Source organism: Ptychodera flava, chromosome 4, assembly GCF_041260155.1.
Source record: "Ptychodera flava strain L36383 chromosome 4, AS_Pfla_20210202, whole genome shotgun sequence".
Classification (NCBI taxonomy): Eukaryota; Metazoa; Hemichordata; class Enteropneusta; family Ptychoderidae; genus Ptychodera; species Ptychodera flava.
The window spans coordinates 12,633,900-12,652,667 of NC_091931.1; the positions used below are offsets into that span (position 1 = coordinate 12,633,900).

The 18,768-nt window shown below is 41.5% G+C and overlaps 1 protein-coding gene across 1 annotated transcript; it reads left to right on the forward strand.

The window, feature by feature from the left end:
• The first annotated feature begins 348 nt into the window (after nt 1-348).
• LOC139130910 (NACHT domain- and WD repeat-containing protein 1-like) lies at nt 349-16,565 on the forward strand. The gene is made up of 19 exons (XM_070696716.1): nt 349-568; nt 1,429-1,546; nt 2,057-2,259; nt 2,624-2,739; nt 3,047-3,261; nt 3,511-3,747; nt 4,280-4,491; nt 5,381-5,626; nt 6,073-6,285; nt 6,812-7,181; nt 7,616-7,918; nt 8,251-8,470; nt 9,261-9,411; nt 9,806-9,980; nt 10,621-12,186; nt 12,804-12,926; nt 13,543-13,703; nt 14,651-14,792; nt 15,248-16,565. Exons 1-19 carry the CDS (start codon nt 506-508, stop codon nt 15,346-15,348), a joined length of 4,935 nt encoding a protein of 1,644 aa, XP_070552817.1. The 5' UTR covers nt 349-505; the 3' UTR covers nt 15,349-16,565.
• Nucleotides 16,566-18,768: the final 2,203 nt, after the last annotated feature.

Below are 18,768 nucleotides of genomic sequence, written 5' to 3' on the forward strand. Positions count from 1 at the left end.
TTGATCGAGTCTCCGGTCTGTCTTCATTATTTCATTTGAATGATCTCAGTCACAGTGAAGATTTATTCATGCAATCCTCGGTTTCAGGGTTGATTTCGCATGCCCCAAGCATGTTCCACTATGAGTTCCATCGAAGACGCACAGAGACATTACTGGACATTACTGTTTTAGCATTTATCAGCAGAAAGTGCCCTCTTTCAAAATGCAGATTTTGTAATGTTTCATTTTGAAGACAAACTAAACAGACAACAAATTTTAAACTGAGCTACGCATGTGCATGAGGCGTACCTGTGTACGCAGGAGATCTCCTTTCTCGCCTCTTCATTGTCATGTAAATTACAGTTGTACGTACCCAGGCAACAATGGCGACGCCATAACAGGGCAGAAAGTCGGAGGCATGAAGGCGATCGTGTTTAAGCATCGGTATAGGTATTCATCGACGACGAATCACTTTGCATCTAGAGCTTCGTCGGCGTAAGGGGTCGCGCTGAAGAAGTGATTGAAAATGGGTTGTGGGTCGAGTTCCTCGGCAAACGTTCACGGTGGGAACACATTTGACAGCGTCAAGGTAAGTTCATTCACCACCGTGTTGACTGTTGTATTGACTAAATGCATTATACATGCTACCGCTTGCAATGAATGGACATAACGGACATTATATCCATGTTATTTGTCTACAATGATTTGGCCTTTTCGAGGCAATATAAACATTGTCTGCTCATGATATTGGACGCGCTTGCTATCGGTTTGTGACATGAGAGTCCATTTTACCAAGGTCCGTAAGGCGGGCCGTCTTTTTTTTTCTCTGTGACGGGGCATTACCGTCACATTAGATAAATCTACCTGCCCAGGTGACTCGTCTTTTGCAATATAATCTGATCTTGGACCAGGGCCCCTGTAATTTTCAGCAGTGGTTGACTAATGCGTTGAATTTACAGTAGGCCTATAGTCTAAGAGATAGAATCACGACACCTTGGGTAGGAAGGGGGATATGGGGAATGTGCAACCGTGGACCCTCAAATCTGCACAAAGCTAACAATACCTTACGCTAAGCACAGTCATTCTACTGTGTGCGTAGTCGTTTTGTATTTAAAGAAAACATATTTGTCAAACACTGTAAGGGTTGTCAACTGCACGTCGCCGCTCGACATGCTGTATTTGAATAGCATTCTGTCAGTGCGCATGTGCCAGTTTTGCGTAATCTCATGGGCAGATCCACGGTCCCTCCACAAAAGATCTACATGTTCTTTGTGTCCTGTGAGTTTATATTCAATCATACTTTAAAGACGGTTAAAATCCACTGAAGAATATCTGACCGTAAACATTTATCTTCCCCGGGGTCCTGCAAGACAATGATTTACATGTGACATCTGCAAGCTCATTTTCCCACACAATTGTACCAGTTTCCTCAATTTTTCCCGCTTCCAGGCTACCGATAAATCTCAAACTGACCCAAGGAAAATAAAAATACTGAAAGGACACTTTGACATTGAATATCCGTCCGATGCGAAGATTATAAGAATATTTACAAGTTCGACATTTACAGGTAAGAATGTATGTCTGAGTATGCGTCGACCTCCCTTACAAAGTGAATCATGGAAAAAATTGCTCATTTGACTAAAAGCACATTCTGATGTTATATGTAGTTGCTAGGACAGTTTTATCCAAATGTTTTCTGAATTCCAATGTATATATGACTTGTGTGGATATAGAACTAAAAGTCAGTGCCTGGCTCAAGAAGCCAGGTTTTTAGCTGTGGCGCGAAAAAATACGCGCTGACGGAAACCACCTGTTGATCCCAGCATTTTTCAACTTTCCCGCGCTGAAATAATTCACTTTCCCTCCCGTACAATTAATCCCCATGAAAGCGTCTCTGAATGTAAAGCATTCAAATACAAAATTAGATTTGTTTTCTCTTCACTTAACTTCATGGTGAAAAATGTGTATGTACCTGTTTTTCGAAGTTTTCATGCTGTAATACGGTTTTGTGGGATGCAGCTGTGGCAACCATGGTAATTAAAAAGTCTTCACACGAGGGTTGGTCACGTTTTCACAGACACCAAACACGAACGCGATGCGTTGATGGAGCGGGTGTACCCGAACCTGAAGAGGTATTGTCGGAGCAAAGGATATGAATTTCAAGTGGTCGACATGAGATGGGGAATCCGGGACGAGGCTACAGATGATCACATGGTTACCGAGATCTGTCTGCGAGAAATCGAAGCGTGTCAACGGCTGTCAACGGGACCAAATTTTGTGGTTGGTTTGGATTATTTGTATCGCTGTCTTCGTAAACGGAATGCGCACTTCACAGATTAAAGTTATATAACGGAAAAGATTTAACAGATTTCTTTTAAACTGATCGATTTAATTATCTATTAATTAAAATTCATGGCCGTTCAATAAAAGGGGATTCTGTTAACCGTAAGCGCAGTACGAAAAAATCATTAACATGAGAATAATCGTTCTAGTTATTCGCGCGTATGATTATAACGATAACTAACTGATGTAAATTTCTCTACAGCTGCAAAACATTCAACTTCAAATTAACATCATTCATATATTATTTGCATCATCAGATTTGTAAAAAAAAAACCGCGGTTTCATCAATTTTATGTTTCAGACGTTATTATCGCACAAATACGGTCAGAGGCCTTTATTGAGAACCGTAGACGTGAGTGAGTTTGAAGCTATTCTGCAAGGAGTAGAGGACAATGATACTAAGGACCTTATTAAAACGTGAGTTACTATCTTTGATAAAATAAGAGTCCTCCAATCATTACATGATGAATTGCAAGGAAGCTTCATCGAAAACTGTGTTTCAATGCCATATTAAGGCAATACCTGTTTGTGACTTTTTTGCTACGTTCATATGTACGAGTAAACAAGAATTGCAGTTAAACCGTTAAACAATAAGGGACATTTACATAGGCGAGGCCAGCCTCATATGTAAATGCATTCAATGAAGGATATGCTTTTTACCGCTTTCTATATCATTCTACCAAATATTGGTGTTCAATAATAAAAACCCCTACTTTGTCACCAGCTGGTACAGGAAGGACGAGAACCAAATCCCAGCCGTTTACGTTCTTCAGCCAATCAGCGCCACCTATCCAGATTTTAAGAGCAATGACGTCACCCTCAGGAAGGCTGCTAAAGCTGCGTGGAACGAGACATACGACAAGCTGCAAACGGCATTTACAGAAGCGGCTAAAGTCAAACTCAAGGACAAAAACAAAGTTGACAAGTTTATTCTCTCGGGTATTTTATACATATACAGTCGACTGATTCACATTCATCTCTTTTCCTGCGATGAAGTCTAGTTTGGTATAACTTTCATCACTGTCTGAGTGTCTTCTTCATACTCTCTCTCTCTCTCTCTCTCTCTCTCTCTCTCTCTCTCTCTCTCTCTCTCTCGTAATAAAAATCTGATCAGTAGCCACACTGTGTTGGAGGAGAAAAGTGTATTCTGCGACATGACCTGACTTATTTCCTTTCCTCAACCTTCAGTCACCGCTAAAGAAATCGACGCTGGACTTTTGAAGGTCAGAGAGCCTAAGAAGTCTTGTCTGTGGTTCCATCGAGTACTGAAACCAGTAGACCAGGCACCGCAAGACTTCATCGACATCAAACGCAACACCGAAGATGATGTCGACAAACTTTTGAAGGAACTTAAGGACGAAAGAATTCCTGCCGTATTACCAACAGAAAACATCATATCATATACCGTCCAGTGTACATCCAATGGTGGGTCACTATACATACATACATACATACATACATACATACATACATACATACATACATACATACATACATACATACATACATACATACATACATACATACATACATACATACATACATACATACATACATACATACATACATACATACACACACATACACATACATACATACATACATACATACATACATACATACATACATACATACATGTATATACATATGTATGATAATAAGAAAACAATGACATGCTGCAAAAAGGACGTTACAACTACTTTATTTAGAGTCCATCAGTTGATTTCCAGGATGATTATTGTGGAAATTTGAAATCAATATAAGTCAAATTATCGTGACTTTCAACACCCAGAAGTGTTGATTCAGAGACTATCACCACCTATACATACACTTCTTAGCAGTCTGACTCACAGGCTAGTCGATTTTTTTTGTCAGAAAACTGAAGACGATGGTTCACGTAACAATTTTATTATCGTTTACGACATTGTGCCATTACCCAAGTTCTTCATATTTGTAGGATTTGATCCGTCCAATGTGGTTGACCACAAGGAATACATCCAACGATTTTGCAGCGACTTCCAGCAGAAACTGGAAGAGAAGGTTGAGCAAGCGATCAGGGAAAGACGGAAGACAGAGATAGACGACCCTGTGTTCAGGGAGGCTCTGCAGCACGCCAAGTTTTGTGAGACAAAATGTGCAATGTTCCACGGACAGAGTAATGCTTTACAGGTGACTCCCAGAAACAGTTTCCTTTTTTTTCAAAGTTGTACGTCTCCGCCTTCACGACAAACAATCGGTCCAACCCGTACATTGACTAGATGTCCACAACTTTCTGTACGATTTTTTGTAGGCCCGTAGAAATTTAGAAAGTCACTAATATATGTCTTTACAATGAATTTTTAAGCCGTTCTACGATACTGGCTACATATACAATTACATTTACACCGTTAAGTCTGTTGAAATCTAGTTTTAGTCGATATCGATAGTCGATAGTTTTATCACTTTGACATCCAGGTACTGAGATGAAGACCCCTTAATTCTCTAAGCCTGGCAAACCACGCTTGTCTGAAAAATCACCACTTTCTGATTTATGGTCACTTTAAGTTTGTTCGTAGAAGCAATTTATCAGCAGATATTCCAACAGCCTCTTTCACAAATGCAAGTTAAGTATACTTTTCTTCGTTATGGATCACAAATGAGAATCGAGGCTTAAGTTGGTGTATTTTCGTCAGCCCAGAAAAAGTTGAATGTTTGAAACAACCGCGCTCGTATAGACATGAATCAGTCTGTGTTTTCAGCTGAAAGTGTGCGTAAACGTACACTCTTTAATACATTTCGTGTCAAGGTGATGTAGTCTCGGTTACCCAGATTGCACTGCGGGGCTCTTATTCGTGTGGAGATGGACGAGTGAGAGCCCCAGTGCAGTCTGGGTAACCGAAACTGAAGGTGATGATGAGCCAGCCTATATTTATTGTCAAAATCACAACGTCTGACTCATTTTTGCCAGATCTGGGGTCTATATGGTTTCGCATATATCTGCACATGGCACATATAGATGTACAGTTGAAAACGTTGCGATCAATCGCCCATTACAATCAATCCGACTTTTCACTTTCAGAAAATCAAAACATATGTGACGGGTAATTCCAATGCCCCTCTGGTGATATATGGACCATCCGGGTGCGGAAAGACGTCACTGGTCGCCATGGCGGCCAAGTTAACTAGGAAATGGCTGTCGGGTGACGCCGTGACGGTTCTCAGGTTTATCGGGACGACACCTGACAGCACGACGTTGAGGAGGACCCTGTTCAGTATTTCTAAGCAAATCTCACAGGTGTACGAGGATGGTAAAACTATTTCCGAGGTACGGTTATGTATCATATAAAAAAATCGTAGTTCGTTGATTTTGAGAACTTCACGTCAGTAAATGATAAAAGTCACTGTATATCCGTTAAGGGACCGTGATTATATGATGCAAATCTTCGACCTCAACGAAGATTTACATATATTGTACGTAAAGAAAGCTTCGGAGATATTTAACTAAGGTTTTCAAACTCTTCTCTCTAGTACAGATGTGAATCGCACCTATAATGAGTCATTATCATTAAGACTGGATACTCATTGATGTACTTTGCATAAATGAACAGTATTATGTCGCGTTTGAAGTACATGCATTACATGCTCACAATAAACTGAAATACTGAAACAGTTCTACACACGTCGAGACAGAACACCCAGAACTTCGCTTTGAATCTTCGCTAACGAAGTCTCCAAGTCTCCTTACCGATGTACATCAATTTTGCATTCCAGGAACTAAAAGACTTAACCAAAGAATTCGACGAACGGATGAGAAATGCGTCGCACGAGTGCCCTCTGGTGTTGTACCTTGATTCTTTGGACCAATTTGACCCTGATGACGGCGCACATCAGCTGCACTGGTTACCGAACCATTTGCCGGAGAATGTCAAACTCGTGGTGTCCACGTTGGTGGACGACAAGTACGAATGTTATCCAACGCTGCGGGTGAGCATTAGTTTCAACCGTTTTTCTCACAACTGTTGATTTAGACTTTCTCATAATTACTACTCCCATCAACATGCCACTGAGGAGATGTCAGCTCAAACACCAAGGAGACTTAAAATATAATTATTATAAATACACTGTGGGCGTATTTACGAACTCTCTCCACACTCTGTACCATCAAATAAAAACAAAGGTAAGACATTTGTTCAAAAGCTGGGCTGAAACATTGCATATTCTGGACGAAATTAATGAAAACATAGAAAGATTTTATTCTGTTCACAACCATTTAAATTTTCTTGAAATCAAGGGTACCACAAATCGATTCAAGTTAAATTGCTAGTCTAAGAGTTCGGTGACAAATTGATGGGGTCTCACAAAACCTCTGTGATTTAACATTTTCACGGTTACCAAGTTAGCGAGACAGTGGGACTGGGTACACTGTACACAAACTCAAACAGACCATTACACTCAACTGCTCTATAACTGATAAATTGGACATCCTGGCACACAACATCTTCGCTGACAGGCAAACCTAAAAGATGAAGATGCCTTCTTGGAGGTTCCCCGGATGAAGGACGAAGACATCGACGTGATTTTGCGCAAGTGGCTGTCAATCAAAAATCGGACGTTGACGTCACAGCAAATGAAAGTCCTGGTTTGTGCTTTCCAAAAGTGTCCGCTGCCCCTGTTCCTGAAAATATCGTTCGATGGCGCTGTTCAGTGGGCTTCATACACCGATCCAGTTCAGACCATAGTGTACCAGGCCATCCACGGTGATACCGAGGTCAAAGGTGACAGCACACCTGTCAGAAGAGTGATCGCCGCCTTGTTTGAGACAGTCGAACGAAACCATGGGGAGATGTTGGTCAGACGTGCCTTGGCTTATATAACTGCTGGTACGGCAAAGTAATTGTCACTGATATCTTTTTCACTTATATTTTTCGATTACGGCATCGGCCGGTCTTCAAAAGTTCACCCAAAAGATGAAAACCAATCATTCACCCCGTCCAATTTACCCCATACGAGCCGTAAAAAGAGGCTTGTCGGAATCCCCCTCCCCAGTATTTGAAGAGGGCGATATTTCATAGCCTTACATTCAGTTACAAATCAACATTATTTCAGATACCTTCCAATTTATCACATAAAGACACCATAGACGGGCAGATTTTATGAGCTTGAGATGAGCCACACAAACGTTTTATCTAAATGCACCAAATGAAGTAGTGCACGTTTATTAAGTACTTTGATTGCATAAAATGCATTTTCTCTCACTGCCCATTGCATTGAATAAGATTTTTAAATAGCGTATATAAATTACATTTTCACCCAGCCAAGAGTGGTTTGACAGAAAATGAACTGGAGGACATACTTTCCTGTGATGATGACGTCCTGAATGACGTATTCCAATATTGGACCCCGCCGATTCGACGCCTCCCTCCGTTGCTATGGATACGAACTCGCACAGATTTGGCGCCGTACTTTGTCGAAAGAGGAGCCGACGGGGCAAGAGTCCTGTACTGGTACCACAGACAGTTCACCGAGGCCGCCAAGGACCGGTATTTAGCGGATGGATACACGACAACTCTGATACACAAGTATTTGGCGGACTACTTCATGGGTGCCTGGGCAAACGGTGAGAAATTCTAATAAATGAATCACTGTTTCTTTCGTTTTGTCTTAACATTTCTTATTTATATTCCGATTTGTTTATAGGCCATGTTTTAAAATTCGAATTTCGATAAGTGTAAAAGCAGTGACAATTATATCTGTATGTGTTTTGTCGTTGAATTATAAAGTGTATGTAGTTTTAAGATCATATTTCCCACACTTCTGGTGTGTGAAACACGACCATATATTTTCCGTGGGTTTCGCAGTGTGTCACAGGCCAACTGTAACCGTAGTGAAGTTTACTTCTGTACAGGTTTTGACAAACAACTCCCAGTGCTAATTTTTTGCTTCATTTAGGTACCAAGAAACCTTACAAAGCGAAGGACGGCAAAGTCGAAGAGAGAGATCGTCTCGTGGCTGCACAACCGTTGGTCTTCCATGGTGGAAACTACAATTTACGGAAAATGAACGAGCTGCCTTTCCATTTGATTCGAAGCGACCAAGTTGACACGCTGGAGAAGGGAATTCTGTGCAACTTTGATTGGTTGTTGACCAAAATGACGGCAACATCTGTCAGGTAGGCGATTCAATACGCATAATCATCAGACCAAAGAAAAAATTTGTGCTGTTCCGATAACCCGAACTACCCTATTTTTTGTCTGTCGATCCTAAACTTTTTAGATCCACGTAAACACGGAAGTAAAAAAAAAAGAAAGAAAGAAAGCGTAAAATCACGTGTTCGTTAACTGGCATTTGATTTTGCTTCTACGAGGACGTCTTTTATGTTTTTATTCCCTTTATATGTATGATACGTTTTTCTGGAAATGTTGTGGCCAGTGTTTGATCGCCCTGAACCCCTGAAAATTGCTTCTTTAAAAGTAAAAATATTTTGGGAAAAAATCGCTGCCGACCTACCTACCCTATTTTTGAAAACCATGTTATCGGAACAGCACAATTTATTTTGGGGGGCCTCAAAGTGAAATTGAATGTCATCAGAGATCAGTATAATTAGGTGTCTTTGTGGACATTTGAATGCCTTTCACATTTGCTCTAATTCTGCACCGTGACATTCACCTTGGCACAGAGGCGACGGTCAATGTATGCAGTAAAAAGTCGCAGTTCGGTCGAAACAAAGCCGATAAAAGAGTAAAACCATACGTACTGGGTGCACGCTACCCTCCTGTATATACACGCTCAGTGAGTGTGCACATATGCCAACAGTTACATCATCAAACATTTACTTAACAAAGATCCCAAACAATAATATTTCCATGTGCCTGAAATCATCGCGAAAGGTCAGCGATTCACCTATAGAGAAACTTGGGAGCCTCAACACATGCAAATTTTTACCTTTTCTGACCGTGCAGACGAGTGTTGGATGACTTCAAGAGAGCTCGTGGCGCCTACCCGGAGAATGAACGGATAGCAACGGTGGCCGAGCTGCTACAGCTATCCCATCATGCACTGGACAAGAACCCGGATCAGTTAGCATCTCAGATCGCTGCTCGAATATCCAAGGTAAGTGAATAAAGGCTTCGAAAACGATACAGATTCCAATTACAGAGTTGAAATCGTAGATGATATGACAATACAAGTTTGTGGTAGGAGATGGAATCTGATGCCAAAGAGATAGACTGTTACGATCATGTTCGACAGACAGACAATCGTCAAGGGTTACCAACTTATTGAAAAAACTGAAGAATTGCTGATAGATGAATAAATCGATTATTTCATCACAAAGTCGAAATTCAGTTACGAATGAATACGATGCGATAACAAAAATGGATCACAATTTTTTGTGGGGACAGCATCACCGCAGCCTTGGAAGACCTGAGGCAGTTGTTTTATGAACATGTGTGTATACCGGTATCAGTGATTGCCAATATTGCTATGTTGTTGTTCATTATCACAGCACGGAGGATTGGAAGATCTTCTCCAAAGAGCGATGAATCCCCCGAGGCCGTGCCTGGTACCGATGTCGCCCTTTCTCACACGACCCGGCGGTATGTTAGTTCACTCACTTGCAGGACACATGCATCGCATCTATGGACTTGACATTTCGGAGAGCGGCAAATACGCTATCACAGGTGAATATTAACTTAACGTCTTGTGAAGTTCATTGCATAGATTATACCCGGCTCTCTATATTTTGGTGCTTTTTAAATCTACAAGAGACGGTTGATATGCCTGTATGCTGATGGCTGTTTAATTTCTTTGTTGAAATCAGCATATACATGTATATTGAGTAACTGTATTTCGAATCATCCGTATTGGATCTAGGCACAACACAGTAAACCTGTACAAGAGGAAATAATTAATAGTATTGACATAAGCCAAATATTGAAGAGGCTAAAAGCAATCAGTTGTTTTTTGATACGTCCGAAAAATTCACAACATGGGTTTCTGGTACCTTTGGTAACATTACTAGCTGAAAAGCCATCGTTTAAACTGCAAGCTCGTCAGCTTCCTTGGGATGCAACCGTAGTGACCGAACAAATTATTTACTCTTCCTCCAACATTTCTTCGTTTAGTGATGCTTTCTTTCCAGTACCGAGCTACAGTTTCATCTACGTTTCTTTTCACTTTTCTTTTCTTTTTCCTTGAAGGTCTCTTGTTCATGCTCTTTAGTATCAGGATGAAGTTCTTTACTTCTTTGCTCACTGCAATTAAAAAATTCAGGCATTTGAAATCTTGTTGTCTTGTATAAATTTTTGTAAATTTGTATAGGTTCTTATGATTCGACCGTAAAGTTATGGAATATTGAAGAAGGCGTGATGGTGAAGAACATCGAGGAGGTCGGTGACAGCGTCAAAAGAATCAAATTTTGTCGGAACGACGAATTGTTTGTCTTTTCGGCTTTGGTGGACGGTAGAAGTGTCATCAAGGTGTTCAACACGGACACTGCGACGATGGTGAGCTCCTTGGCAACGACGTCGGATTATCCAACGGCCTTTGCCGTCACTGGGGGCGGTAGACTCCTCCTCGTGCCCGAGCGAGGAAAACTGAGAGTGTTCGATTTAGAGAGCATGCAAACGGTTAAAGAGGTGGAAGATGACTTCCTATTGGAGAGTGGAGAGACGGCTGCAGTGGAAGCTTTCGGTGACGTCGTTGCTTACTATCTCACCGGAGACTTCGACAGCAAGCAAGTACGAGTTCGTTGTTTGAGTAAACCTGAGAGTGCGCTGACCATCGAAGTCGAGTTCGAGAAACGCTACGACGCCAGGTACAGCGCCACCGTTGGCGGCATCGCGCTGACCGCCAAAAAGCACCTGATCATCTGCAACCAAACGAAGTCCAACATTTTGATCTATGACAATTATGGAGAGAAACTCGCGAAGAAGATCGTCGATGCGGAGGGCGGGCAAGGCGCACACGGTTCAGCGGCTTCGTTTACGGTGACGTCCGACGGACGGTATCTGCTGGTGACGCGATTTGACGAAGTGGCCATCTGGGACTTAGACAAGGACACCAAGGCTGTCATGTTGGAACATCCGTACTTCATCTACCGCATCGCAAGCCGGGATATGAAGCGTGTGGTCAGTACATCCCCTGATAAACTGGTCCGCGTGTGGGACATCACAAGGGGAAATATGGACGCCCACGTGATCCATCAAGATCTCAAAAAACTGGAGACTCTCGAGCAACAGGAGATCAAACAACTTTTATGCCTGCCTGGTGTGTCCATGGTAACCATGGCGATACACAAAGCAAAGTCTCACAACTTAGTCACTGTTTGGGATATCCGTTCGTTGAAGCAGACACAGAGACTTAAAGTCGTTTCTCCAAAACCGATCACATGGAAAATGTTAGACGAGAACAGAGTCATTGCAATAGTCGGGAATCTGATAAAAGTCGTGAATGTTACTCAGGTCAAGGTGGAGATCGTCTTCAAAGACACGATACCTAATCACATGACTCGAGTGGCCTTGATAAGTGACAATCGCCTCCTGGTGGCGCTATCAGAAGACGGGCTGTCAATCAAGATACACGACGTCCACACAGGTGAGGTGGTCGCCGAGTTGAGACACGACGCACAGGAGAAAGTACTTGATTGGCGCACGAACGAGGCCGGAAAAGGCGACGTTTTGGTGTCACAGCTGAGGAAGCGATACGGTGTGCTGTACGTCTGGAACACGGAAACCAGAGAAATCAGTCACATACTGAAAATTGATGAGAAACGTGGAAAGGTGAACCTAGATAACGCTGCTATTTCAGCCGGTGGCAAGTACATGGCCTTTATCACATTCAGCAAGGCAAAGAAAAGGGGACTGCTGGTCTATAATTTACAAACAGGTAATTTGAAATCTTTGCTCAAACTCAACAGGTTCTTCAATCACGTGAGAGTTGCTTATTTATGTACGTGGTTCGAAGAAAATTACGGCGATACCTACCAATGACCAGAAGGGTAGCCTATAACTGTTGAGAGTTCCGTGAGGCATCAAAGTCATAGCATTTTACAGACGTTCTAAGACAAGTAGCGAATACAAGGCCTTTCTCTTCCGATGAAAGCGACCGATCCGAATGAGAATGTTCTCTTTCTATTCCATTAATTGCCGAAATCAAAAAGTGAAAAAAAAGAGACGATATTGTTGCTAAAGTTGATGATTATGATGTTAGTGACGGTAGTGCTGGTATTTAAATGATGATGATGGTGACTGTGACGATGATGACGACGACGATTATGACGGTAGTGGCTAAAATGCTGACGTTGTTTAAAAAGTAACGAATATATAAAATGAAAATCTTGACACATCCATTGCAAGCGAAACATGCGTTGTGGTGCTTGTCGATGATGTCGACTAGTGCAACGAAAACGTCAACGACGAACCGCTCACAGATGAACGCGATTTCTTTCTCTCTTCCTCTCGTCATCCTGCCAGGAAAACTTAGAGTTGTATCATTTTTTACAGGTAAACAACTCTATCACCATCGAAACAACGACGTATCCGTCTTAGATCTAGTAGCTGTTGGCGAAGACAAACTCATCGTCCAGTATGGTGACAAAAGTACACGTATCCTTAGCTTCGCCTCAGGTCTGTACTCATATTAAACGTTTATCCAAATTTTCAACGAAAGATGAAAAATTTACATTTCAAGAACGTCTGTCGTAATTCTATACAGCTTTCAAATTCTCTGATGCCCCATGCAGGCGAACATCAAATTTGCTTCCGTAAATCCCATCGTTGAACGATTCCATATGTACACGCCGAAGAGATGCTTATTCATAGTCTCTTTATAATTATGGAAAGGCGCGTCGAAACACTACAGTAGCAGTGTCAAAATGATTTTCAATTATGTGGTTCTTAACTTCTTAACTAAGAAACTTCTCCATCGATTCTAAAATGGTGAAATTAGATCCCGGATAACCAATTACGGATGACCTGTAGCACAAAGTCTTAAGAAAAGACAACATATTAACGCCAACAGCGCAATCTTTTATAGAACATCCGAAATTTTCAGCTATAGAACGTGGTTAATAATTTAGAGGCACTCCGACGAGAGACTGCAGTGTCTTGTCGATGTTACGCGAATATGTGATGGTCCGAGAAGATGTGATTTGCTCGGAACGTCACTCTGATTATGGCTACCTTTGTCATTTTTCAAGTTCGCTTCAATGCGTCATCAGATTTCTTATTTTGTCTTTCTCAGGAGCTCTACTGTCCTGCCTTGATGGTCATTACGAATTTGTCAGTCAGTTTGAGGTGTCGCCCAACGCCACCAGAGCGCTGGCATTTTCAGACCGTGAACGGAAACTAACACTATGGAATAGCCAAGATGGCAGCCGGCTAGGGAGCTTTACGCTTGAAAAAGTAAGAAATAGAATACATTGAAGAATACAGGCAATTTATCAGATCACGTTGGCCCTAAAACTTCTAAGGTCACCTGTTCTCCTCCGTTTTATATTTACGGCATCTGTCTGCTTTTCTGCCTGTCTGTCCATCTTGCTTCGTATACCACTCTCTGTCAATTCCAGGCTTCGTATACCACTCTCTGTCAATTCCAGGCTGAGTTTCGCTTTCTTTATCAACACCAAGATCACCAGCATCTCTGAAGGAGATTAGGTCCACATGATCCAGTTGCATTACAAAGACCAGTGGAAAACAATGATGATTTCATAACAAAGACTGGGTCCAGTGTTTTTCAGTGGCGCTCGGATCACCATCTGCATGTCACATTTGGTAGAAATAGATATTGTCGAAAGTCAACGACCTGTTAAGAAAGGAAGCTTTCGCCTCGAAGTGAAAGACTTCCAAATTTGCTCAAACTTTCCTCGGTGAAACTTTTCAAGCATTCTCTAACCCAATGGACAATAAAAATCAGGGAAAACATCGCAAAGTTTGGTACTAGAGAAACAATGATTTCCTAACATTTACCGATATCAGCAATCAAAAACGGCTGCCATCTCCTGTGTTAACTGCATGAGGGCTAAAATTTTCGATTTTAAAAAAACTGAGACGGTGAAAACTTGTCTTACTCCAAGAGCTTTAAATGAGCTCCAACAAGTGGTATATCAGAAAAGAATTGTAAAAATTTGAGAGTTCTAGGCTCTCTCTCTCTCTCTCTCTCTCTCTCTCTCTCTCTCTCTCTCTCTCTCTCTCTCTCTCTCTCTCTGTCATCTTGTTATCAGAACTTGACCATGAGATCGATGGTGGTTTACTCGGGACTCAGCGTTTTGAACTCAGAAAAGCTAATGTTAAGTGAAATGGTGCTATGATCTTTGTTATGACATGTAAGTTCACCCCGTTTTTTTCACCAGAAATCCAAAGTTCAGCTCATGTGCAATGGAGAGGTCATAGTTGTGATGAACGCAAGTGGTCACGTTCAGCCCGCCGTCCTTCGGATACACGGTGAAGGGTACACGCCATTCCCGATTATGAATCAGACAGCCAGGGATGCTGGTAAGCTTAGGTTTACTACCGAGAAAGCCATTCATGACTGGCATTTTTTGCAAAATTTCTAACGCAGAAATTAAATGTTGATCAAAGCAATAAACTATCGTGCTTGGACTGAACAGATATTTGAGATAACCGATTGACCCAGTTCGAACGACTTGCGACAGATGTCAGTGAACTTCATTCTCTATACAGTCGAAATAAAATGAAGTTACTTCACAGATTAACCGGACAGTTGAGAGGTTCAAAGTTGCATATACTGAAAGACTGCGTGATTAAGAAATTTTTAAGTACTTACTCAGTCTTGGAGAATTTATCATCACGTGATTAGCATTATTTATCTTTAGAAACTACCGTCTTCATTGAAATATCTTTCATATGTCCTTCCAGGCATTGCAATCCGAAAGCTTTGAACCGTACAGTGTTCTTTTCAATGATCGTTTTGTCTCTCCTGTTTGTAGAAGACGACGAAATTGACCTACAGATGACAGTAAACGAGAAGATAGTGACATTGAATATTCTTGATGATGAGGATCATGGCGCTGAGTCACGTGACGAGTAACCGTACGACAAGTGGTCGGATGCCGGGAGCTCCGCAGCGGTAGAAACCAAAGTACACGTGACTGCAAAGAAAGTTGTTTTCCGTCCAACCCGCAGGAAAGATGATGTACACAAATGTAATAAAGGCCGAAGATGACAACGAGAGATAACTGTCTATCGTGTGGAAGCCAATGTGGAAGCCAAGATGTTGTGTCATCCTTAGTGATCAACGGCCTTGCCTTACTGTTATACTGTTTTCTTTAGGGTGCTCAGATACGGCAGCTAGAATTGATTCACACTCCCCTAAAATCAGACTGCACACCCAGTCATTCCACACCTTCACTGGCTACCAGTTCAATACAGACTCGACCATACAAAATTATGCTACTTTATAAAACTTGAAGCTCTCCATGGACATAGACATATGAAGGACGGACTGTCTCACCTGTGACGCCATGACTTTTGAACTCTTTACCATGTGACATCCGCCAAGCATCGATTGCAAACTAGCTTCAAGCATTGACACTCGTTTCTTCGCACAGTGTGCACTGTTTCCACGCCTCAGTAGATAACTTTGCTCATTGGTTTTCGCGTTATGAATAATTTTGATTGACGACAGACTGATTATACGAATTCAAAAAACACTTAGCATTGAATCACCTTGGTGTCCTTGGCCGTCACTGTAAAACACTCCAGTAGCTCTTTCCAACCCAACCAACGAAGAACGCTGTAAAAGAAATGAAATATCAAAGAAACAGATGATGCAAATGTTTCAAATATACCGGTATGATAAAACGAACATATTCTTTCCAAGAAAGATAGGAGAAACTACCCCGACTTTTATCTTACAACTGTATTCAGACGTAAAGTTGGCTCTAGTTTTCATTCAACTAGAGCACACCTTGGGTAGCTTTAGGGGACCGTTCACCGTGTACGGGGCTGCGGTATAATCGTTAAATAACCTATGAAACCTATGAGGAGCACGCACTGAAATATTTTACACAGTACGGAAGAACTTCAACGACCAAAGTATGTTGGTGGCGCTTTGCTCGTCTATCAATGGCGCTTCCTGTGGAAATGAAGTAAGCACAACTCAGGAAAGTTAATCATGAACACATGGGTCAGATCTTCCATGAATGTATATAGTTTTGTGCATTTAAAAAAGACATGTATCATATCTAGCAAATACTGTAAACTTTGAATAAAGGGACGTAAACTATTTGACCATTTCGAACAGAATATCATCTGGTCGCTATGGTATTTTAACTGCTTTGTACACAGTGATTGTTCCATAAGTCATATCTTTGTTTGCCACTTCGAGAGTCACAATGTTTTAGCCAGGGAAAATATGCAAGTATATACGCTGATGGAATTCAGACCTCTGGGCGGTGCTTCACTGCAGCTGTGTCAACTTTTATGAGCTGTATTGCACACATGTTTCGAGAGAAAAGAGCATGATCAGAGTAGAAATGCAATTTATGTTTTCAGCAACAGTTTACTGAAATGATCATTGGAGTTTCACATGAGAAAGAGGCAAATATGCTGTCAGGGGCTGCATGATTTTATAGATCCGAATGGTTCAGGCTTGCTTCGGGTACCGTCAGGACACATTTTTCCTCCCCGCAAAAAATATTTGTCTGTTGTAATACGTCATGTAAATGTATACCACGTAAATTTGTTTTAGTTGTGGTTTCACTCAATCAGGTACTAGAAATTGTCAAAAAAACTTATAGTAAACTTAATTTCAGCCACAGTGGAAGGTGGTTTCTTTTCAATTGTATGAGCATCCAAAAATAAGACGACTGTGTTGGTGAAACTTTAATGCACAGTCCCTCGTGGGTAGAGAGACTGTCTTTCATGATATTCCAAGAGTCTGAGACAGTGCCCGTCACAGCCTATCGTATATGAAGTACACGTATGTTCAAAGAATCCATTTATAAAGGACCACACACACATTTCAAATGTTCCCCTTGGAGCACATACAGACAGGTCTAGACCATTCACAATCGAGTCTTTGTATTGTTTTTCAGGGGGTGGTCTTTTATGACACACAGGGAAAGTGACTGAAGTATCTATGTAGGTAGCTCCTGCCATTCTTTTCTGACTTACATTTTTGTTTTGTTTTGTTTTGTTTTGTTTTGTTTTGATTTGTTCCATTCATGTTGTGCCTCGATGTGCACAAGCAAAGTTTGGCCGGCCCGCACCGTACCTCATTGAGCTGAGTATTGTTTTTCTAATCAGGACTCTTGATTGTAATTCGGCTAGTTCAATTTTAACTGTTGACCGTTAAAGTACCTTACATAATCGGCTCGATGGAACAGTGGGTGGACTTGATTGGGACGCCCCGGTTCATGTGACCGAGTATGACCGGTTCTTGCCGTCACGTGGTCGGGGTCGTCCGGTGGATTCTCCAATCAAGTGGCCGCCATATTGTATTCGTCGTCTGCCCCGACCAAAATCGATCGGGCTATTCGGGGATCCCCGAATAGATGCGCGCGCAGAATCCCCGACCCAATCAAGTACGAACTTACTTGGCCTGGGTGCACCGGTCTACACCGGTCGTCCCAATCAAGTCCACCCAGATACTTCCCTGTACTTTAGAGAGCGCCCTCAAGCAAGATATCTATATGTTACTTATGTTTTTATCCGAAAGTTTACAGAACTGAAATATCTTGATCAAAACTTATGTTTGATCTCGTTACCCTAGCTGAAAGGTAAACAGGCATCTTATTCAGAATTTTCGCGGTGGGTTTATTAGTCATCATGATGACAATAGAAATATGTAACCCTGTAACAAATGGGAAAGACTACTCAATGACTCAGGACGCGGGGTTTGAAAAGCATACGACTCGCATCTTCACATTATCTTTATTTGATTGCCCAGTCAAGAGATGATTGGTTGATTGATTTGCTGAATGAATGAATGAATGAATGAATGAATGAATGAATGAATGAATGAATGAATGAATGAATGAATGAATGAATGAATGAATGATCGAATGAATGAATGATCGAATGGCATGTGACTTTTCCTAAGAGTTATCATCGTCAGGTCCGTAGAGCTTGTTTAGGTCGGCGTATGTTAATCTCCCGAAGGTGGGTCCCTGCCCGAACAAACACACTTGGCAATAGCGACACAAGGTGCATGACACAAGGTGACAAAAAAGATAAATATTGCATTCTGTATTATAGAAGACGGGTCCATTGATAAAGGAATATATAAATAAATTACAGTCTCAGTACAAAAAAGTCAGACGAGAAAATGAAAAAAACTGATTTTGTTTCGTTGACTTAATCGGAAAACCGTCTCATTACTTCTGCTGTAATATGGAAATTTGCTACCAACATAAATAGAACTACCCTATATTAGTTGTAATTTGGCGATACCTTGATCATCTCGTACGTTACCAATACAACCTGGCTTTGTGTCAGCCAGACAATT